This window comes from Gastrolobium bilobum, unplaced genomic scaffold, assembly GCF_033153095.1.
Source record: "Gastrolobium bilobum isolate Gb01-03AN ecotype WA unplaced genomic scaffold, APGP_CSIRO_Gbil_v1 utg2182, whole genome shotgun sequence".
NCBI classification, from domain to species: domain Eukaryota; kingdom Viridiplantae; phylum Streptophyta; class Magnoliopsida; order Fabales; family Fabaceae; genus Gastrolobium; species Gastrolobium bilobum.
In genome coordinates this window covers 883,656-904,925 of record NW_026899651.1, presented here as the reverse complement: position 1 = coordinate 904,925, position 21,270 = coordinate 883,656, and the positions used below count along the sequence as shown (strand labels likewise).

The window sequence follows — 21,270 nt, the reverse complement described above, 5'->3', positions numbered from 1 at the left end:
TAGTTTTTGATTCTTCGTTTTAACTTTTTATTTTTTTTATAAATAATATAAGAAAAGATTATACTTAGTATAAATTTTTTTTACCACTTCTTATTATTAATTTTATTATCAAATCAACGGTTACAAAATATCTTAAAATGAAGGTTATTGATTTAATTTTGATCTAACGGTAATAATATTGATTATAAGAGGTGGTAAGTGGTAACTATTACTTATTCCATAATCTAGTATCGGATTACCAACGAGGTCAATTCAAGTTTATATAAAATATTTATTTATTAAATGGAAACTCATAATTATAAATACCGAATTTAAACAAGTTGTAAATTACATGTCATTAAAACTACTTCTCGTAAAACTGTTAATCCGCAGTGATTAAAAACAAAAAATTTCTGGGCCGAACAACATTGTTAATTATTAGCATGTTGCCGCAGTCATAACGGTGTCGGAAGATGGCACTCTAAGGTCAGAAACAGAAACAACATTAGCAGTGGTTTTGTTATAGAGAAAGTGAGCCACGATCATAGCACTAGGCTCTGCCACTAGCTTCTTCCACGCTTCATTTGCTTCTTCAACACCATGCTTTCGGAACACAGGTGTTGCATCCAAGCGATGAATCTCCCATCTCTTCACATTCCTCAGCCTATGAATCTTCCCCAACTGTTTCCTAGCAAGCTTCCAAGTATTCAACTTCATTTCATTCATTGCTTCTTCCAGTAACATCTTTTTTTTCCCCTCATCTGCAAATGCTTCTTTCCTAAAATACTCATCAAATTCGGGAACACCAATGGCTTTTCTAATCCCTCGTGAGTAATCCCCGTTGGGATTGAAAAAGGGTCTCAGTTCATTCACCATTCCATTCTCAAACATTTGATCAACACGTTCTCCTACATAGGAATGAAGAACAGGCATTGACACGTCCACCCAGAGGCAACAAAAATCGTACCTTGATCGGAACTTGTAATCATCGTCGTCAATTAAGGCCTCAAGGTAGGAGTTGGAGCCTCCAACAATGATTGGAAGCTGTTCACGGCCAGTGATTGAGTCAATGGTTACTAATGACATGTCACAGAAATCATTGGCTGTGAACTCTGTGTTGGGGTTGTGGTTTCCTAGTAAATGGTGGGGTACCCCACGTTGTTCTTCCTTGGAGATTTTGTTTGTGATTATGTCAAGCCCTTCATAGACTTGAATTTTGTCAGAGTTGATGATTTCTGATGGAAAACATGTTGCTATGTCTATGGAGAGCCTTGACTTCCCTGTCCCTGTGGCTCCCATCACCAACACTACCTTCTCTTTTTGAATCTGCCTCCCATTCAATTTTTGGCCACTGCAAGGAACATTTATTAGGGGTTGTCTTAGTCTGCACATTAACATTGACATGGTCATGGTGATCTTATCAACCCAATTTCAAGAAAAAACAATAAAACCAATAAAGAGCAAGAAAATTTAGAACAAAATAGGATAATTAAAGTTGTGGGGAGAATTTTTGATTAGGAAGTGTAACACATCTTCAAAGCTCATAACACAAGAAATATAGTAGTAAATTGAGAATTGAGGAAAGGGTTTGTGGAATATTTATAGCGTAGGTAAGGGCGAAAGAGGTCAAAAGTGTCACTGTATGCTTCTCTGTTGATGAAAATATAAAGAAGTATAGGAATTATTAATTGTCAACTAGAAAGGAAGCTAGTGGGCTTGACAAATATTCTGCCAATGTTTACAAAGAAGCTCTTCAAGGTCTTGTTTATATATGAGAAAACAGTGGGCATATATGGTAGGTTCTATCTTTAGTGGGTTATATGGCAAAGAGCGCCAAATTGCATAAAGAATATTGATGTGATAAGGTACTCTTATTATTCCCTGATGTTTGTTTGTTTAGAATTTTGTCTGTGTGTGTGTATATGTTTTCCGCAAGGCACTATAGGTAGCATTTTATTATTAGAACAGCTTTTCCACTCAGCCTGTCTCACAATTAGATAGGTTAAAATATTATCTTGCTTTATATAATGAGAAATATTTGAATTTACACTTATCTCATATTTTAGATATCTCGTAATTAAAGGACATCATAAGATTATAAATTATCAGAAAATGAATCCGTGTGCTAGAAGGGATCAAATGTACGGCTAATTACATATGCAGTCTCCAACTGTTAAAAAAAAAATTCCCATCCATGATAGATTGATAGGTAACGAATTATAATTGATAAAATATATATTATATGTACTCGTACAAATAATAAGTATGAAGCAGGATAAGTTGATTTAACAGGAGGGTTGACTAAACAAGTTGGGATAGGATATGTTTATAAACTTTTTTTACAAGTTACACTAAGTATGACCAGTCATACTCTCTTGATTGAAGTATGACCGGTCACACTCTCTTAATTGAAGTATGACCGGTCATACTTAGTGTAGTTTGTAAGAGTTCGTAAACAAAAAATTTATAGATATAACCTACCCTAAATAAGTTAGTCTAACATTATAACAAAAATGTTTGAATTCCATTCATGCTGGATGGGACAACACTTCCTCCCTCCAAACATTTGTGTTGAAAAAAAAAAGTATCTTAACTATAGTGATTAGGGTGGAGGTAAGAATTTCCATCTTTTTTTCTTTTGGGAATTAGCCTGCTTGAATTTTCAATATATGATAAATAATCTCCTTGTAATTTCGTGTTTGGTAATTAATTTTCTTAACCTTTCAATATATGACAAATTATTCTTGTAGTTATTTGTGATAAACCTTTAGTTTATCTTGTTTTTATAGACTAAAATAATAAGAATTATCAAGTTAAATGAGTAAAAACTAAGATTTTGATATAAAATACATGAACTTTATGATTTATGAATTAAATAAAATATATTTGCTATTTTGAAGGGATTTGAAGATAAATGTAAACAAATATCAAGATTGGATAGGTGGAGATCAAAACTAGAAGATTTGAAGATCTTATCTAAAGAAAATCAAGATATCAAGTTGTTGAAGAGGGGCTTAAGCCTCCAATCTAAGGCTTAAGCTCCCTGAAATTCCAGAAATTCCAATCAAAGAGCAAAAAGCCACTGCTTGAGGAAGCTTAAGCCCCCAACTCAGGGTTTAAGCGCGAACCAAGAAGAAAATTCAGATTCGAAGAGCGCGCTTAAGCGTGCCACGTGAAAATTCCATGCATAAGCTAGGGGGCTTAAGCGCCCAAGTGGAGGCTTAAGCATCCCAGAAACCCAACTTAGGCCCATCTGAAATAACCATCTAGGGCACGGATTCTTGGCCTACAAAAACACATTTTGGGTCAGAATTAATCACTTTTTCATATTCCTAGAGAGTTCTTTGTACTTGGAGGCAGAGGGAACGCGGAGAAATCCACAGTTCATGTTTGTGAGCGGCGGAGACGGATCAAAATCAAGCTTGCACTGGAGATATTGAAGATTCACCAATCAATTATGGAGTTTGAGGAACCTTTTATATTTTCTTTCGTTCTTGATCTTGCTATGTCTGGCTAAATTCTTAAGTAGTTAGGGTTAGATGAAACTCAATTAATCTGTTATATTTTGAATAATTCTTGATGTTGATTTTCCTTATTATCATTAATGAAATTGTCTTTTCTTAATGCTTTCTGATTAGTGAATGAATTGTCATGCTGCTAGTATGTGTTGGCTAGTCAAATGTCTTGATTTTCATGATGTTGGCTGAGTATATTCCTTGTTAATCATAGATTACGTTGCACTCAATTCTTCCATAAATCCATGAGCATCTAGTTGAAGTGGATAACCATAGAATTGCATAGATTTCATATATGGACTGATTGATTGTGTAAATGGTTGTTGAATTGATTAATAACAAATTAGATGAAGCTCAGGCATGTCATTGACTAATATCATGAAACTGATTGAGTGTATGAGAGCTTTATCCATAATGTAGGTTATATTCTTGAATGTTCTGTTGAGAATAAAATGTGATACACATTTACATTGATAATCAAGAATTAAATCTGGGAATTGTTGACAAAAGATTTACATACAATGCATTGCTGGATATCATTGGTTACAATCATTATACTCCATAAGATAAATGCATTGGTATTTTTTTGGTTTTCAGGGAAAGCAGACAAAGAAGGGCACAAAGACCGGAACCAAGGGTACTACTATATCTGGTAGCAAGAGGCCAAGAGCCTCATCCAGTTATGGTGAAAACATTTTCCTCTCTACTGAGCACCAACAAAGGTATGAACAATGGTTCATGCCTAAGAAAGTGATACCAGAAAAGCAAATTGCTTTGGAAACTTTTGAGGAAGATAGTCCTATAATGTTTATGATCAAGAGGAAGAAGTGGGAAACATTGGCTACATTTTCCACTGCGAGCTCTAGCTCTATTCTGGAGGAATTCTGTGCCAATGTGGATAAAGAGAAAGTCAACACCAACCGAGTAAGTTGGGTGAGAGGAAAAGAAGTTCCATTTGCAGTTGAAGACATAAAGGCTTTCTTGAAAACCTCCTATAATAGACTTGAAGGTTGCAAGTTTAGAACAACCTACAACAAACTCCAACTCACAACCACAAGGAGTTTATACAGGGAAGATATGCCAGATATGGCAGAAAAAGTGAAGAGAGGGATTATTGGATTGTACTCTGCTTGGATAATAAAAGCAGGGTTGGATCATGTGCCTAAAAAGACAGAGAAGCATGACTTATCTGGTGAAGCTTTATTTTGGCATCAGTTCATTAATTCCTCAGTTATACCATCTACTAATCTTATATATGTGAATGTGGAGAGGGCCACACTACTTTATGTACTGATGAGTGACAAGAACCTTGATATATTTTAGATCTTGTCTGATAGGATCATACATGTCATCACAGCCGGCAGAGGCGACCACAGGCTGGCTCACTCCTCTCTGATAATGCACTTGTGCATTCAAGCAGGAGTTGAGATACCACCAGATGAGAATCTGGATATTAAGGTGGCTACCCGCATGACACATGATACATATTGTGATAAGCTTGTTGATGAATACAACAAGCAGATGATTAGAGCTATGGAGTTGTCACCATCTTCTCTCCTTACGAAGAGCCCGCGCTTGTGGCCTCATGCACCTTATGGTCCCCATCCCGAGCACATCCATCCCTCCGCTGCAACACCACAGGCTACACCATCAGCAGCACACCAGGCCACCACATCCACAGCACCTCAGAGACCAGCACCACCACAGCACCTTTATGCAAATTCCCCTGTTATTCTAACCATGCAAGGACAAATTCAGAACATGCAGGGACAGTTTGACCATTTGAGCATGCAGGGTGACTACTGGACACGCATGCTAGAGGGCATCTGTCAAGTCACTGGAGTGGATACGTCCGCTTTTCAGCCACACTTTCCACCACCACCAGCTCCTGAAGAGCCCATTGAGACCACAATCCCTACTAAGCCAGCAGCAGAGCCTACAGAGACACCACAGGCTGCAGGAGGGGATGACATGGACGAGTTGTGGCTTGATGACTGATCACCATTTATTTTTAGTTATGTTTTTAAAATTTCTGTTTTGTGTTGAGACAATTGAGATGTTATGATGTTTAGTTACCTGTTCAGTTATGTTAAATTAATGCTTTAATCAGTGTGAGTGTGTTTTAACTGCGCAGAAGTTCTTATTCTTCGACTAGTTTAGCTTTATTGCTGAGGACAATAATTTTCTAAATCTGGGAATTGGGCGCACCGCATATGATACAGAGGAACCACATTAATGTCTTTGATGTCTTTGATGAATTCATCTGACCAGAGTGATTGTTTTAGACTTGATGTATTGCAAAAACTTGTTGCGAAATCGGCAAGTGTACCGATCGTACGAAGTAATAAAATGATGAGTAGAGTATCGTCTCCACGAGGATTGAGGCACTGAATTTATTATAATTGTTCATCTCTTGTTGGATTAATAAAATTGGTTTAAGAACAATTGTGGTTTGTGAAAAATGAGAACAATTCAAGAAAGTGCAAATAATTCAAATAATCTTTTAAAACTCAAGAACAACAGATTAAAGGTTAAGAAAATAATTGAAAAGAGATCTTGCGATAAAGAGAAGCCAACACCTTAATGATCCCCACCTCGTAACCTAAATTAAAGTTTACATTCAATTATGCAATTGATCAAACGATTCAATATCTTTTATTTGATTGGTTAAGCCCTAATTTCTTAATGACTTTAACCTTATTAACTCTATTAAAATCCTAATCCCTTAGAATTTTTTTTTCAAGTTAAGCCCTTTAAATCAGTGAATCTTTCACGTTTGCGATTCATGTAGCCTATTTCTAGTGCATACATGAACAATTATTTTACCTTTTGTCAGGAACTAGAATCTCAATATCTTTATTGAAAACCCTAACCCTCGCAATCCTAATAGAGTGATCGGTTTTAGAAGAATTATGAGATGAAGAACAAGATAAAATAAATGCAATTGGAATAAATAAATATAAAATTTAACCAAACTACAAGGGGTTCACATCAAGGGTTGTAACCCTTACCACAATAATAAAAGACTAGCCAGACATAGTCATGTCTGACAATTTAAAGAAAGAAAAAGGATTCATGAAAGAATAAAACCAGAAGAAATAGAAGAAGATGAAGAGTCTTGAATCTTCAATTTTCCTCGATGTTGATCTTCAACCTTCAATCCCTGAGCTTTCTCTCCAATTTATATTTTTGATATTTTCCCGTTCCAAGATACCCCCCCTTAGGGTTTCTGACTACCTTTTTATATCTAACTGCCCAATCAGGTCATAATCTTCTCAAAGATTTGATTTAATTTCTGTTTTTAGCAAACTCACTAAATTAGGAATTGTAATCGCGACGCCCGCGCGAGCAGCGTGGATATCGCGCGATCCGCGCGGGCAGGCAATTGACAGCAGCTGCAGTTGGCGTGATCAGCGTGGATTCCACGCTACTGGCTTGAAGAGACAGTGGTGTTGGTCCTTTCTTCCTCAATCTTAGCGCGATCAGCGCCAATGTGGTGCGATTTGCATGGAAAGGCCGTGGTCATGACGCCATCCGCGCCATTCTCACGCTGTTTGCGTGAGATGGATGTTTGCAGCAGTAGCTTTTTCATGCTTTCCTCCTACAAAAACATTGAATTAGAGTGAAAGTGTGTCTGAAGACGGATTATCAATAATTCTTCAAAAATAATAACTTTTATTACTGAATTACTGTCAAATCCTTGTTCTTTTTTCTTTGAAATATCTATATGCCAAAGGCACATCACTTTCTATGAGCTTGAATCTTGTAGATTGATCTTAGGTAAATGTATGACAATAGGAATGTTGGTGCATGATCCGTATCTGACAATTCCATTGTGATCCTTATGATTCTAGGGATAGACATAGGGTTTGGTGCAATCTTGAGATTCTTGAATTTAATGCTTATATTCTTGGGGAATAACTAGGGAACTAGGGTTCTTGAAAAGATATTAGGACAAAAACTTGTTGCGCTCACGGACGGCAAGTGAACCGGTCGTACAAGTAATATAATGTTTAAGTAAAGAATCGTTCCAACGAAGATTATACTCAATCACTAATTCACTACTTCAACTTAAGTTGGACAGTCGAAATTTGATTTGTAACAGGATTTGAATTGAAATTTCAATATTAAAACTAATTAAAAACAATAATTAAGAACAAAAAATTTAAGATTTGAATTAACTAATATAAATTAGACATAGCTAGGGCTTCGATTTCCTTCAATCTCTCGATTATGTCTGAATTCCTTCTTTAAATTAATCGTCCTTAATATCAATCTAATCGATTCTTTCTAATGTAATTAGGGTTCAATCCCTTGTTACCCTAAATCTTGCAAGAACTCTAGTTTCCCGGTTATTCCACAAGAAGATAAGCATTAAATTCAAGAATCTAACGATTACACAGACCCTATGTATATCCTTAGAATCATAAAGCTTACGGTGAAATTATCAGATACAAATCATGCATCAACATTCCTATTTTCTTGCATTTACCTAAGATCAATATATAAAATTCAAGCTCATATAAAGCATTAAGAAAAGATAATTTCATTCATGATAAAAAGAAAAATTAACATAAAGAATTGTTCAAGACATAAACGATTAACTGAATTCCATCTAACCCTAACTACTTAAGAATTTAGCCAGACATAGCAAGATCAAGAACGAAAGAAAATATAAACCCCAAACTCCATAGTTGATTGGTGAATCTTCAATATCTCCGGTGCAAGCTTGATTTTGATCCGTCTCTGCCGCTCACGAACATAAACTGTGAATTTCTCCGCGTTTCCTCTGCCTCCAAGTACCAAGAACTCTCTAGGAACATGAAAAAATGACTAATTCTGACCCAAAATGTATTTTTGTAGGCCAAGAATCTGTGCCCTAGATGGTTATTTCATATGGGCTTAAGTTGGGTTTCTGGGGCACTTAAGCCTCCATTTGGGCACTTAAGCCCCCTAGCTTATGCATGGAATTTTCACATGACGCGCTTAAGCGCGCTCTTCAAATCTGAATTTTCTTCTTGGTTCGCGCTTAAGCCTTGAGTTGGGGGTCATTTTAAAAGATATAAAGTTGTGTCATTTTAAGAGAGAGAAAAAGATAGACAAAAGAGGAGAGAGAGTTGACAAAAAAATAAAGTTATGAGTCCCATCTCTTTGTGAGAGTGAAATGACACAAATTGTGTCATTTAAAAGGATAAATATTTTCCACATATATATATATATATATATATATATTAATTTCCAAAACTATAATAATAGGGTTATTTGCGAGAGTATAAAAGTTAAAGTGGAATTATCCAAAAAAATAAATAAAAAAAGTTAAAGTGGATAATTTATAATTTTAACAAAAACAAACAAAATAGGTTTGCAAGATATTTCATAATTATCAGTTTAAGATGTATAACACTGTCACTACACAATGTCCTTCGTGATTTGATTTGTTCATGTGCACGTGTTACTCACAGTTATGTTGCACCGATACTGACATGGGACACAACATGATATGACACCCCTACACGTTAATTCTAAAAAACATCATATTTTAATTAACACGCTGGGACACGTTTTGATATTAAATAATATTTTTAATATATGTAATATAATTTATATTTAATACATATAACAATCCATAATAAGTCATATAATCAATCAAATATTCAAATTTCATAACATAAATATATATAAAAAAAAAATTTCGTACCTTGTTAATTTTTCATGTCAAATTTCTTAACAGAAAAATTATAAATTATTTTTTATGTTTAGTTAATAAAATAAAATTTAGACTTAAAAAAAAAAATGTGTCGGATGCGTGTCGGAACGTTGATTAGGGGTGAAAGTGGGCCAGGCTGGCCTACAGGGGCCTACGGCCTAGCCTATATCAAGTCGGGTTTGGCCTATTACATATAATCAAATAGAACAGGCCCGGGCTTTTAAAGAAGTCTTTTTAGAAAGTAGGTGATAGGCTTTTTTTTACATGTCGGGCCTATAAGCCTCATGCCGGCCTATATCATATTATTTATTTTAAATTAATAAAATAATATTATTCATAGTAGTACCAAATGTCGATAGTTCAATTGGTGCATGTGAACTAAGTAGGTGGTGGAAGGACCTAGGTTCGTTCCCTCACCAATACTATATTTGAGAGTTGCATAAGATCTGTACCAATCTCTACAATACCATAAAAATCAATATTATTGATGCTTATGGTTCTAGCTTGGCTGAAGATACCATCCAAGTGTTAATATACGACGAAGATTGACTACGTTAATAGGTATGACTTAAGAAAAAATAAAAGGTATAAATTTAATCAATTGAAATTATTTTATAATTTAATTATATTCGATTAAATTTTAATAGAAATTTGACTTTATTTTTTATATAAGAGGAACCATCATCTTAGTATATGAGATTTCCTATATGAATCTATTAAAAGATTTTTTGTTTCTTAAGCTTATTTTTTTTGTTTCTATTCTTTATTCTTGTTTTTCTTTTCTACATTTACAAATTGTTTAGCAACTTATGTAATCTTGGAATTATTTTTGTATAGGGGAGAAGATGGAGAGAATTTTTTGGCTACTACAAGCATCATGATGTGTTTGTTGGATTTATGTAGTTATTTTAATTTACATAGTATAGATTTATTTGTTGGATCTGATGAAATATATGTTATTTAGTAGAGCATTTTACTTTTGAAAGTGATTTAATGCAAATTGTGATGAGTTTTATTGTGATTCATGTTCTGTTTGGACGTTGAAATTGTGATTTTTGTCTTAGCAACAGAATTTGAGTATTTTGTGAAGATGATTCATAGTTCTGCTTGGAAGTTAAAAATTAATAGGCTAATGTGCCAAGCCGAGCCATTTGTTTTTTATAAACGGGTTAAGTCAGGCTAACAATTAGACTCGTACTAGGCTCAGGCCAGGCCAAACTGAAATTTTCTGGCATAGGCTTGGGCTTTTCGGGGCAAAGTGCGGCTCAGCCCAGCCCACTTTCACCCCTAGCGTTGACTGCGTGTCGGAAAAAGTTGACTGCATGTCAAAAAAGCATGTCAGATCGTGTTAAAGTGTTGACCGCGAGTCTCAAAATGTTAATCGAGTATCGGACGCGTGTCAAAACATATTAGTGTCTGACACATGTTGAACACATTTTTTTTTTTTTTTTCAAATTTCGCGTGTCCGTACTTCTGAGACTCACAGTGACCAATTAACTGGATTAGTGCCCCAAATCTGGCACAACCTTCCAAAAGCATAGAAACGGTGCTGAGAAATAGAACAATGACCCAAACAAAATGCATATCATGTTCTGATGAACTGTAAGGTAAATACTGGGTAACTTTTAAGATTGATACTCACTGTGTCTTAATTTCATGCATGACAACGAAAGTTAGCTATGCCAATAGTATGAAAGGTCGTTTTCTTCGGCAAACACCCTGTTTCATTCCCTATGTCTAACTTTCCGATTCAATGTCAATTTCGCTTGGCCAACGATCTTAATTTGCGAGTGATTACATAAATCCACTACTTGTGGTTTAGCTCGTTACGGAAGTACCTTCAACTATAAGTGATATATATGTCAATGTATTATTATATCATATGTCGTCGTTGATATTCTTCTCTATTAGTGCGGTACAAAATAAGAATAGTTCATATTCCCTCCTCAAATTGCCAATATTGAATGTAAGTATCATTGTTTTGTCCTATATCTCATGCACATCAATAACACATTTATTACAAATTAATTAAAGTCGGTGGTAGATAAATCCAAATAAAAGGTACAAAATGATAAAAATAAATAAAATAATAATGATAATAATATATATAAAAATAAAAGTTAAAATAAAAAGGGTATAAAAAAAGATAAAATATAAATAAATAAATAACACAAAAAAACAAAAAAGGAAAGGAAGCGAAAAAGAGATAAAGAAAAAAAGGGTAAAAGAAGAAGGGGAAATGAAGAGAAAAATGACTTAAAAGGGACCATTTGGAACAAAGAAAAAACAACAAGTCTAGCCCTTGCATATGCTAATAGCTTTTCTCGATTCCGTCCTAAGGCACATTGTTCGTCAATCTATATCTCACTCTATTAAGTCTTGTTTTACTACCTTTTCCCAAGTAAGTTTCAGTCTACCTCTACTTTTCTTTGTGTTGAGTTCTTGGTAACAAACTTTTGTTCTTCTGGGAGCATCCAGGGGACTTTTCATTACGTGCCAAAATCATCTTAATCTATGTTCTCTCATCTTTTCAACTACCGGTAGTACTTCTACCTTACGTTAAATATCTTGATTTCTTATCTTATCCATCCTCGTATAACCACACATCCACCTTAACATCCTCATCTCTGCCACTCCCATTTTATGTTTATGTTGCTTATGTGCTGGTCAACATTCAGTTCCATATAACATTGCAGGTGTTATTGCTGTTCTATAGAATTTTTCTTTTAGCTTAAGGGAATTTTGAGGTCACATAAAAATTCAGAAGCACTACGTAATTTCATTCACCCTACTCTCTGATTCTATGATTTACATCTCCATCAATCTCTTTGTCTTTTTGCAAAATGGATCCCAAGTATCTAAAAGCATATTTATTGGGTACCTATTGACCAAGTAGATGCACCAGATCTTGGTCTACATCTCTTCCCAGAGAAAACTCACACTTCATATACTCAGTCTTGCTCCGACTTAACGTGAATCCTTTAGACTCCAACGTGCTTATCCATAATTCAAGTTTTTTATTAACATCATCTTTTGTCTCTCAATAAGCACAATATCATATGCAAAAAAGCATACACCATGACACTTCCTCTTGAATATCTTTTGTTAGTCCATCCATAACTAAGGCAAAGAGATAAGAACTTAGAGCTGAACCTTAGTATACACCTGCCGTGATAGAAAAATAACTTGATGTTTCATTATGCATGTAAGGAAAAATAAAATAAAATAACGGTGTTATATATGCTGCCCAATTTATTGATTTAAGGAGTAACTTATTGATAAATTTAATGTGCATTGTTTTTGAAACCGAAGCAATTATATTGGTTTGACCTAAAAATCAGTAAATCACCAACATATTAATTAAAAATATCACGAAAAATTTAATAAAATTTAATAAAATTAAATAAAATTAAAATGATTATTGATAAAATACATTTACTAAACTAGATAAATTTGGATGTATTTAAAAATAAAAAATATTTTATCTAGACAACATTGTAAGATCTTTGGACTTTGGTGAATAACGTGTTAACAAGGGACTTCAATATGTTTCTTGTACTATAAAAGAATTTTAAAAATAATTTTCGTTTTCATTTGAACTATTAATAATGAGATTAACTTTTTTTTCTTTCACATACACCAAAAACATTGGTAAAGAGAGATATCTATTTATTTTTCAGAAAAATATTTATGTAGTTACTGCAGATAAGTTATCTATATTTACTCTCAAAATGACATCGTTTTGGGATTAAAATATTAAAAAATTATAATTATAAAGACTATAATAGCCCTGGAATAAATTAAATTTACAAAAATACTATGATTTTCGTCCTAAAACGATGTTGTATTGAATTTACTACAGATAACTTATCTACAATAATTGCAAAAAAAACGAACCCTTTATTTTTTTATCCAAAAATTATTGGTCTAGTGGTATTTCAGTTAGACCCTAACATTTAATTTATCCAAAGTATTGGGGGTTTGATTTCTCAAAGTCACAACTCTTGATAATAGTAGCTAGAGAGACTCAAATCCGAAACTAGTAGATCCATTAGTGTTTCAAATACAAATCAGTATCTAAAAAAAGTGTTGCTTTTTGTTAACATTGGTTGATTTGGTTGAATTTAAATGAAAATAGAAATTGAAACAATTTAATTTGATCAAATTGGGTAACTAGGGTAGTTTAAGTTTAATTAAGTTGGAAAAAAAATCTAATATCTGAACCCATTAAAAGTGGGTTAATTTGGACTCAACAAAATCAGTTTAACCACCCTACAAATTCTAGGTATAGGTCACTTGATGTGAATATTTTACTTGTGAAGCCTTCGTATGATATCTGTTGCAGGTCAATTGGCACGATTGTAGTTTTTTATTTATTAACTATGAAGAACTACAGTATCTTTTATGTTTTTTCTTTTAAAGCATTGAGATTTAAACTCACCCCACATACACACTACTCAAATTCTTTATCACTAATTCAATACTATTAACTTTCTTTTACGTTTATCAATTATGTATGTATGAGCAGGATTTTTGTGATATTTTTTTTTAGTACTTGATTTTAGCAATTTTCTTTTGAGTTAAATCAATTCTAATTATCTTTTTGAGATGAGTTAGTTCTCCATGGAACTAATCTGAAGGACGGGACGAATGGATCGGAGATGAAGATATTTAAATTCCTCCCAAATATAATATGTGAGAATCGAACCATTTTCTTTCCATTTACTCAATTCTCTTATCATCAAATCAGCTACCATCGTTTAAGCAATAATTTATGTATCAACTGTCAAAGAGGTGGGATTTGTTTTTGTTTGACCTCTTTCAATGCGGGGATAAGCATCTTGATTTCAGGAAGGAATGATTAAAAAATTATATATCATTAAGGAATAAAGGTTTTAATTTTCAATTATTTCTTTAAACAGGAAATTGATATATTCTTCGTTCATAGTCACGTCAAAGTCCAAAGTTATTTGGTTATTAAAAGAAGTTATATAGATTAGCCTTTGAAAATATCAAAAGCCACATTCCATGTGTAAAGTCATTATATTAAATAATATCTAAACATATTAATCTGCTTCTGTAGAAATTTAAAAATGAATTGAAATGTGGTAGATTTTTATTTTCTTAATTCTTTCAAAGAATCTCACGCGAAGCAGCATCTTAGGATGTGAAATAATCTGGAAAAAAGGGAGCGCATTCATTAGCTAAATGGTAGGAAATCAAAAATGAAAAATGAAAAAAATAAATAAACAACCAATAATTAAATCATCGTTTATCAATTCATGTTAATTTGTGTGGCAACGAGTTATTCCCTCAAGTAAGTTTTGAAATAATATCGGGAATCTCAGACAACAAAATAATATTTTATCATGAATAATATCTCAGTTTCACTAAAATTACTTTGGGTAGGACCAAATCATGATGATTTTATTAGTTAATTAGAATTAAAGAAACAATGGTTTTTTTAATCAAATAAATCCTCTATTTGAAATATCAGGGTATCATCACATTTGTTCCACAAATTTTTTTAGCCAAATTACCCACTCAATCATGAAAGTGTCATCATTTTAGTCTTTCAAATATTTTTTCACATAATTAGTCGTTCCAAAATATAAAATTATCACTAAATTTATTATTTCATGCCACCAGTTAAGTCTTCTATACAAACAAATTTGGTGACACTTTTCTATTATTGACGGACTAATGTGATGACATCCTGATTTTTTAGGACCAATTTCAATGTTTACTCTTTTTTGTTTTTAGTACAGAATGTTTATTCTTTTTTAATGAAATAAAAATTAAATAACATACATACCAATAAGTAAGTTGTGTGTTGCGAAATCGGCAAGTGTACCGATCGTACCAAGTAATAAAAGGGTAAGTAGAGTATTGTCTTCACGAAGATTGAGACACCAAATTTATTATAACTATTCCTCTCTAGTTGGATAAATAAAAATGATTTGAGAACAATTATGGTTTGTGAAATAATTGAGAACTATTCAAGAAATTGTAAATGATTCAAAAGTTCTTAAAGAAATTCAAGAACAACGGAATAAAAGTTGAGTAAGTAATTGAGAGAATATTGCGGTAAAGAGACGCCAACACCTTTATGATCCCCACATTGTAACCTGAGTTAACATTTACATTCAATTATGCAATTGATCAAACGATTCACTATCTTTTATTTAATTGGTTAAACCCTAATTCCTTAGCGACTTTAACCTTATTAAGCCTATTAGGATCTTAATCCCTTAGAAATCCTTTTTTAAGTTAAGCCTTCGAATCAGTGAATCTTTCACGTTTGCGGTTCATGTAGCCTATCACTAGTGCATACATGAACAATTATCTTACCTCCTGTCAGGAATTAGAGTTCTAATATTCCTATTGAAAACCCTAACCCTCGCAATCCTAAAAGAGTGATCAGTTCTATAAGAATTATAAGATGAAGAACAAGATAAAATAGCTCAATTGACATAAATGAATATAAATTTAACCAAACTACAAGGGGTTCACATCAAGGGTTGTGACCCTTACCACAATAGTGAAACTAGCCAGACATATTCATGTCTGACAAAGTAAACATAAAAGAAAATAACATTCAGAACCTAAAGAAGACAAAGAAGATGAAGATCTTCCGTCTTGATCGTTCGAATCTTTGAAACTCCAAGAAGCTCACAAGAATTCTCCCTCTCTTTGTTGTTTTTCTCTTCCTTGTTTTCAAAAAGTGCTTCATTCCTCTGTTTCTGATCCTTTTATTAGGTTTTGGGAAAACCTCCTTTCAATTGCTTTCCAATTGGGCCTTTTTTTTTAGTAATTCGCATTAGATTAAAATTAAAAGTATCGCCCATGCACTTTGCACCAACTCTGGCGCAATTTGCATGGGAAAACAGAGGGAAATCTGTCAAATGGCGCACTTTGCGCTAGGTCCCGCGCATTTTGCGCCAAGATACAAGGACGAAATGGATCAAATGGCGCAATTTGCGCCAAGTCGCGCGCAAATTGCGCCATCTGGAAAACTGCACTTCTCTCATTCACTTCTTTTTTGGTGTTTCCTGCTATTAAAACACATAAATTGAGTGAGAGAATGATTGAGAAGGAATAATCAATATTTCTTGCATTTATGACTTATTTTCACACATTTATGATTAATTCTTTGCTTTATTTAAGCTAGAAAGCATTATATGCTAGACGCACATCAAACAATTCCCAGATTTAGATGTTGTTGTCCTCAGCAATAAACAGGATTAAAACATGGGAAGCAAGATTCAATTAATCAGGCATAACATTGCACCGATAATCATAACGATTACTATACTAAGCATGAATGATTTCCAAGTCAAAACTTAAAACGATGCTTATCAACTTCATTCAAATAGCAGAGTCTAACTAGATTACCCCTCACAAGACATAATATTCGTCATCACTCAGTGTTTGGGGGTATTCATCATCACTCATTCCATCACAGCTGTTGCACTACCATAAGCTTGATCTTATTCTCAAGTTCCTGAAGATGAGGAATTCCAACACATGCATAACCGGTCAAAAAGGCTTCTCAAGGTTATAACTTGGCTCAACTTAAGGTTAGGGTCATTTGGAAAGTAGCTGAATAATCGTTGAGATTGAAACACCATTTTCATTAAACGCAATCATATCTCAATTCAGATTTCAGCTCCACTATTTACTTGAATTCATGATTCATCATTTTTCTCACCTTTTTCTTCATCATTGCTTTTCAATTTTTCAATTTATTTTTCTTTCCTCTTTGAATTTATTTGAGGACTATTTTTCTTTTCTTTTTCCTTTCAAATGCTTAACTTCTAGTGGAGCTTACTTCAATCACTTCTAACTTTTGATTATTGACATTTCAATCTCAATCAAGGTAAGTTTTGGTGGAAGTGGTTTAGACCATTTAATCAGGTAATTGAACAAAAACAGTCTCAAGCTCAACATGGCTAGCAATGGAAAAATTTTCAGGTGGCTATTTGGCCATAAGCTAATAGAATAAAATGCCTTCATCACTTCAATCAACACATGCATGAGAGATAATTAGATCAAGTTCTAGAGTACTACTACAGTGAGGACTCTCTAAAAAAAAAATTAACTGTATAGGCATAAACCTCACCAGCTGTGGTATCAAACTAGACTCTTCCTAATTTCATTCCAAGCATCATTATCCATTATTCACATAAAAATCAACAAAGAGCAATCATAATCTCTATGCATGCTCTATGCAATGCCATGACAATAATACATATCATACAACGCTTCCTTATTTTCAATCAAGAAATTGACTGAGTAGCACCTCTAATCTGAATATGCTTTCACATATCAATTATTACTAAAAATAAAATAAAACAAAAACAAAAAAAAACTGGAAAGGTTAAAATAACTCCCCTGAAGTAGCATGAATTCTCTGATTTTCTGTTGAACTTTTATGTTGTTCCTCTGTATGTGATACCTCAGATAACACATATGCGGCCAATTCCCAGATTTAGAATATTGTTGTCCTCAGCAATAACTAACTAGTCGAAAAATAACTGTTGCGCACGTAAAAACAACACACACATGTGAAATATCAAACAGAAAATAACATGACCAATGTACTGGAGAATTACAACCCAAAGCACTAAAGATGTCTTAATGACTTAAAATTGAACTCAAAAATTAACTATTTTCAAAATTTTAAAAGACTCAACATAATTAAATAAATAAATAAAAAATTTGACTCAAAATTTATTGGGTTGCCTCCCAACTAGCGCTTGTTTAATGTCACGAGCCTAACGTAACCCCCTGTGATTATGGTGGTTGGAAGCATGCTACCATTGATGACCCAATATTCTTGATCCAGTATTGTGTCTTTCCATAATCATATGCACGTGGATGAGGATGAGGGTTCTCAGGAACTTTAAATTTAGTCTTCACATGCTTTTCCTTACTCCTGGATTTTTCCATCTTAACATTTAGCTTGCTTTCTTCATGTCGCTGATGGACTTCCTTCTTTGTGGAGTTTAGTCTTCTCTGAGGTTGTCTCATAAGTTTAACATTGTCTTCCATTAGAATCTTATGAGTACAAAAAGAATGGTTGATGCCCTTCAAATCAGAAATAGACCACCCAATAGTTTTCTTGTGCTCCTTGAGCACTTTCAACAACTTCTCTTCTTCATCCATAGACAACTCTTTATTGATGATAACGGGGTATTTCTCTTCATCTCCCAAAAAGGCATATTTTAGAGTTTCAGGTAACTCTTTCAATTCTGTTTTTGGTGCTACTGTAACTAGATCATTTTCTTTCTTTTCTAGCACCTCAAAAACAACTTATAGCTCTTCTTGTGGAGTATCTTCATCTTGAGCCATCAACTCTTCTTCAAGCACTTGATAATCACTTTTCTCTTCCATAACCACCTCTTCAAACACATTAAGTCTGAAATAATCACTATGATCAGATGAATTCTTCATAGCATCGAAAATATTGATAGTGATTTTCTCATCATTCATTCTCAACTCGAGCTTTCCTTGTTCTACATCAATCATAGCTCGAGCTGTGGTCAAGAACGGTCTACCCAATAGAAGGGGTATTTCACTCTCCTCCTCCATATCCAACACAATGAAATCAGTAGGGAAAATGAACTTGTCAACCTTGACAAGGACATCTTCTATTATTCCATTAGGTCTTCTCAAGGAACGGTCAGCAAGCTGTAAAGAGACCATGGTTGGTTTCATCTCAGAGATTTCCAATGACTTGCATATTGACAATAGCATCAAATTGATGATTGCTCCTAGATCACAAAGTGCCCAACCAACATTAGTGTTGCCTACCGCAATTGGGATGTTGAAACTTTCAGGATCTCGAAGCTTTGGTGTGAACTTCTTCTGTATAATGGCACTGCACTCTTCAGTAAGTGCTACTGTCTCACAATCCTGCAACTTATGCTTTCTAGACAATAAATCTTTCATGAATTTAGCATAGTTAGGCATATTAGCTAAAGCCTCAACAAAAGGAATATTAATATGCAACTTTTTAAACATATCTAAAAACCTGGAATATTGTTGCTTCTGTGCCTGTTGTTTGAGCTTCATGGGATAAGGAGGTTTCTCAAAACGTGAGAAATCCCATTGCTTCTTTTGAACTGCATGAGGTTGTTCCTTTTCTTCTTCTTTATCCTTTTGAGCTTGTTCATCCTTTCTTGTAGAAACTTCAACTTCCTCTTTTTCTAGCTCCTCATTCCTTGTAGTGATGACATTGCATTGCTTCTTTGACACTGCATTGCTCCTTTCTTGACTCCTCTCAGCTAGTTGTCTTGAAAGTTGGCCAATTTGAGTCTCCAAATTTCTGATGGATGCATCTTGATTCTTATGGTAGGCTCTTGTTTCATTCATGAAAGCATCAGTAGTCTGGATATGATCATTTGTGGTCTTGGAAAGCTGCAGCATTGCTTTCTCTAGTTCAGATTGCTCCTTATGTGTAAGCGGAGAAGATTGCAGATAATTGTTGGATTTATAATCCAACCCTCCACCTTGAATTCTCCGTTGAAAATTGCTTCCTTGAGCACCATTCTAATTCCTCTGAAAATTTTGGGTATTATGTGGTGGCCTTGGATCATACCAAACTCCATTGACCTGGAACGGCTCAGCTCCCATGAGTGTTGAGCACTCATTAGTTTCATGCTCTCCTTTGCAGTACTCACAGTTAACTGAATTAACCTGAGCCATAGAAATGTGCATCTTATCCAACTTAGCATTCAGGCTAGCTAGCTGTTGGGATATAATCTTTTGCTCTGCTAGTGACGCATCATTGTTCCCCAGTTGCAGAAGTCCTTTGTTGGTTGAAATTGTTGAACTGGTTGAACTTCCATTGAAGCATTCTCATTCCTTGCCATGTAATCAATCAGCTCCAGAGTTTGAGCCGTTGTCATCTTTCCTATGGTTCCACCGGCTGCACCGTTGACAACCATTCTGGAATCTGGTGTCATTCCATTGTAGAAGACTCTGACCTTCTTGGTATCTGGCAAGTCGTATTGGGGGCATTTTCTGATCAACTCCTGGAATTTGGTCCAGGCTGCACATAAGGTCTCTCCCGGTTGTTGAGTGAAGTTGGTGATTTCATTCACCAACTTATTGTACTTTTCCCTGGAAAAGTGCTCAGCAAAGAACTTGGATGCTAACTCGTCCCATGTTCGGATACTGTTAGGAGTCTGATTGCATCATCGGATACTCCATGATGTTTGGTTGTATCACAGATTCTCAGAAATCTGTCCAAAGTCATGAGGATCTTCATAGTCCTCCCCACCAAAAGGATTCTTCTCCACCAAAGTAATCAGCGACGAATGGATGTCATAGTTGTTGGCATCTATCGGTGGCTTGACTATGCTAGAGTTCAGCCTCGTGAAAAGAGGAGCGAGAATTGACTCCATTAATTCCTCTCCTGGAGGTGGATTATTAGCTGCCATCACTGGTTCTGTGTTTGGCTTAGAAATCGAAGATCTTCCTCCTTTCTTTGCTTGGCTAGCTTTCGATTCTTCTTTGCAGTTTTCTCGATTTCTAGATCAAACTGTAAAGTGTCTCGATTTACTTTACCTCGCATAAACTCAAGCAAAAAGATTAGTAACAAAACAAAATCCAATCAAGAAAATCAAAAGTTATAATAAAATTGGCGTATAGTTTGGGGGAAGCTTTTCTATTTTCTTTCATTCTTGATATTGATCCGTCTCTGCCGCTCACGAACATGAACGGTGAATCTTCCGCGTTCCCTCTGCTCCCAAGTACCAAGAACTCTTCTTGAATGTGTAAAACTCTTTAATTCTGACCCCAAAATGTATTTTTAAGTGTAAAGAATTTGTGCCCTAGGTGGAGACTTCAAGTGGGCTTAAGTTGGGTCTTTCAGGGCGCTTAAGCTTGCTCATTCGCGCTTAAGCTTCCTAATTTACGAATGAAGAATTAACGTTCGCGCTTAAGCTTGCTTGGGCGCGCTTAAGCCTGCTGAGAATTGCATAGAAAATTAACGTGGCGCGCTAGAGAGCGCTTAAGCGCGCTCTTCGAGTCTGAACTTTCTTCTTGGCTCGCGCGTAATCC

At 34.5% G+C, this 21,270-nt stretch overlaps 1 protein-coding gene and 1 non-coding gene across 2 annotated transcripts; one reads left to right on the top strand and one right to left on the bottom strand.

Moving 5' to 3' along the window:
* Window positions 1–380: 380 nt before the first annotated feature.
* On the bottom strand, window positions 381–1,517 carry LOC133292275 (adenylate isopentenyltransferase 3, chloroplastic-like). Its single transcript, XM_061490675.1, has one exon. The coding sequence runs from the start codon at window positions 1,387–1,389 to the stop codon at window positions 418–420; it is 972 nt and encodes a 323-aa protein (XP_061346659.1). The 5' UTR covers window positions 1,390–1,517; the 3' UTR covers window positions 381–417.
* Window positions 1,518–20,208: 18,691 nt separating this feature from the next.
* Window positions 20,209–20,315, top strand: LOC133292295 (small nucleolar RNA R71). Its single transcript, XR_009748893.1, has one exon. It is a non-coding gene; the product is annotated as a small nucleolar RNA R71 (small nucleolar RNA).
* The last annotated feature ends 955 nt before the right edge of the window (window positions 20,316–21,270 follow it).

Bases quoted from the DNA above. Each gene is read 5' to 3' on its own strand.
- LOC133292275 (XM_061490675.1), bottom strand. From the start codon at position 1,389: ATGACCATGTCAATGTTAATGTGCAGACTAAGACAACCCCTAATAAAT.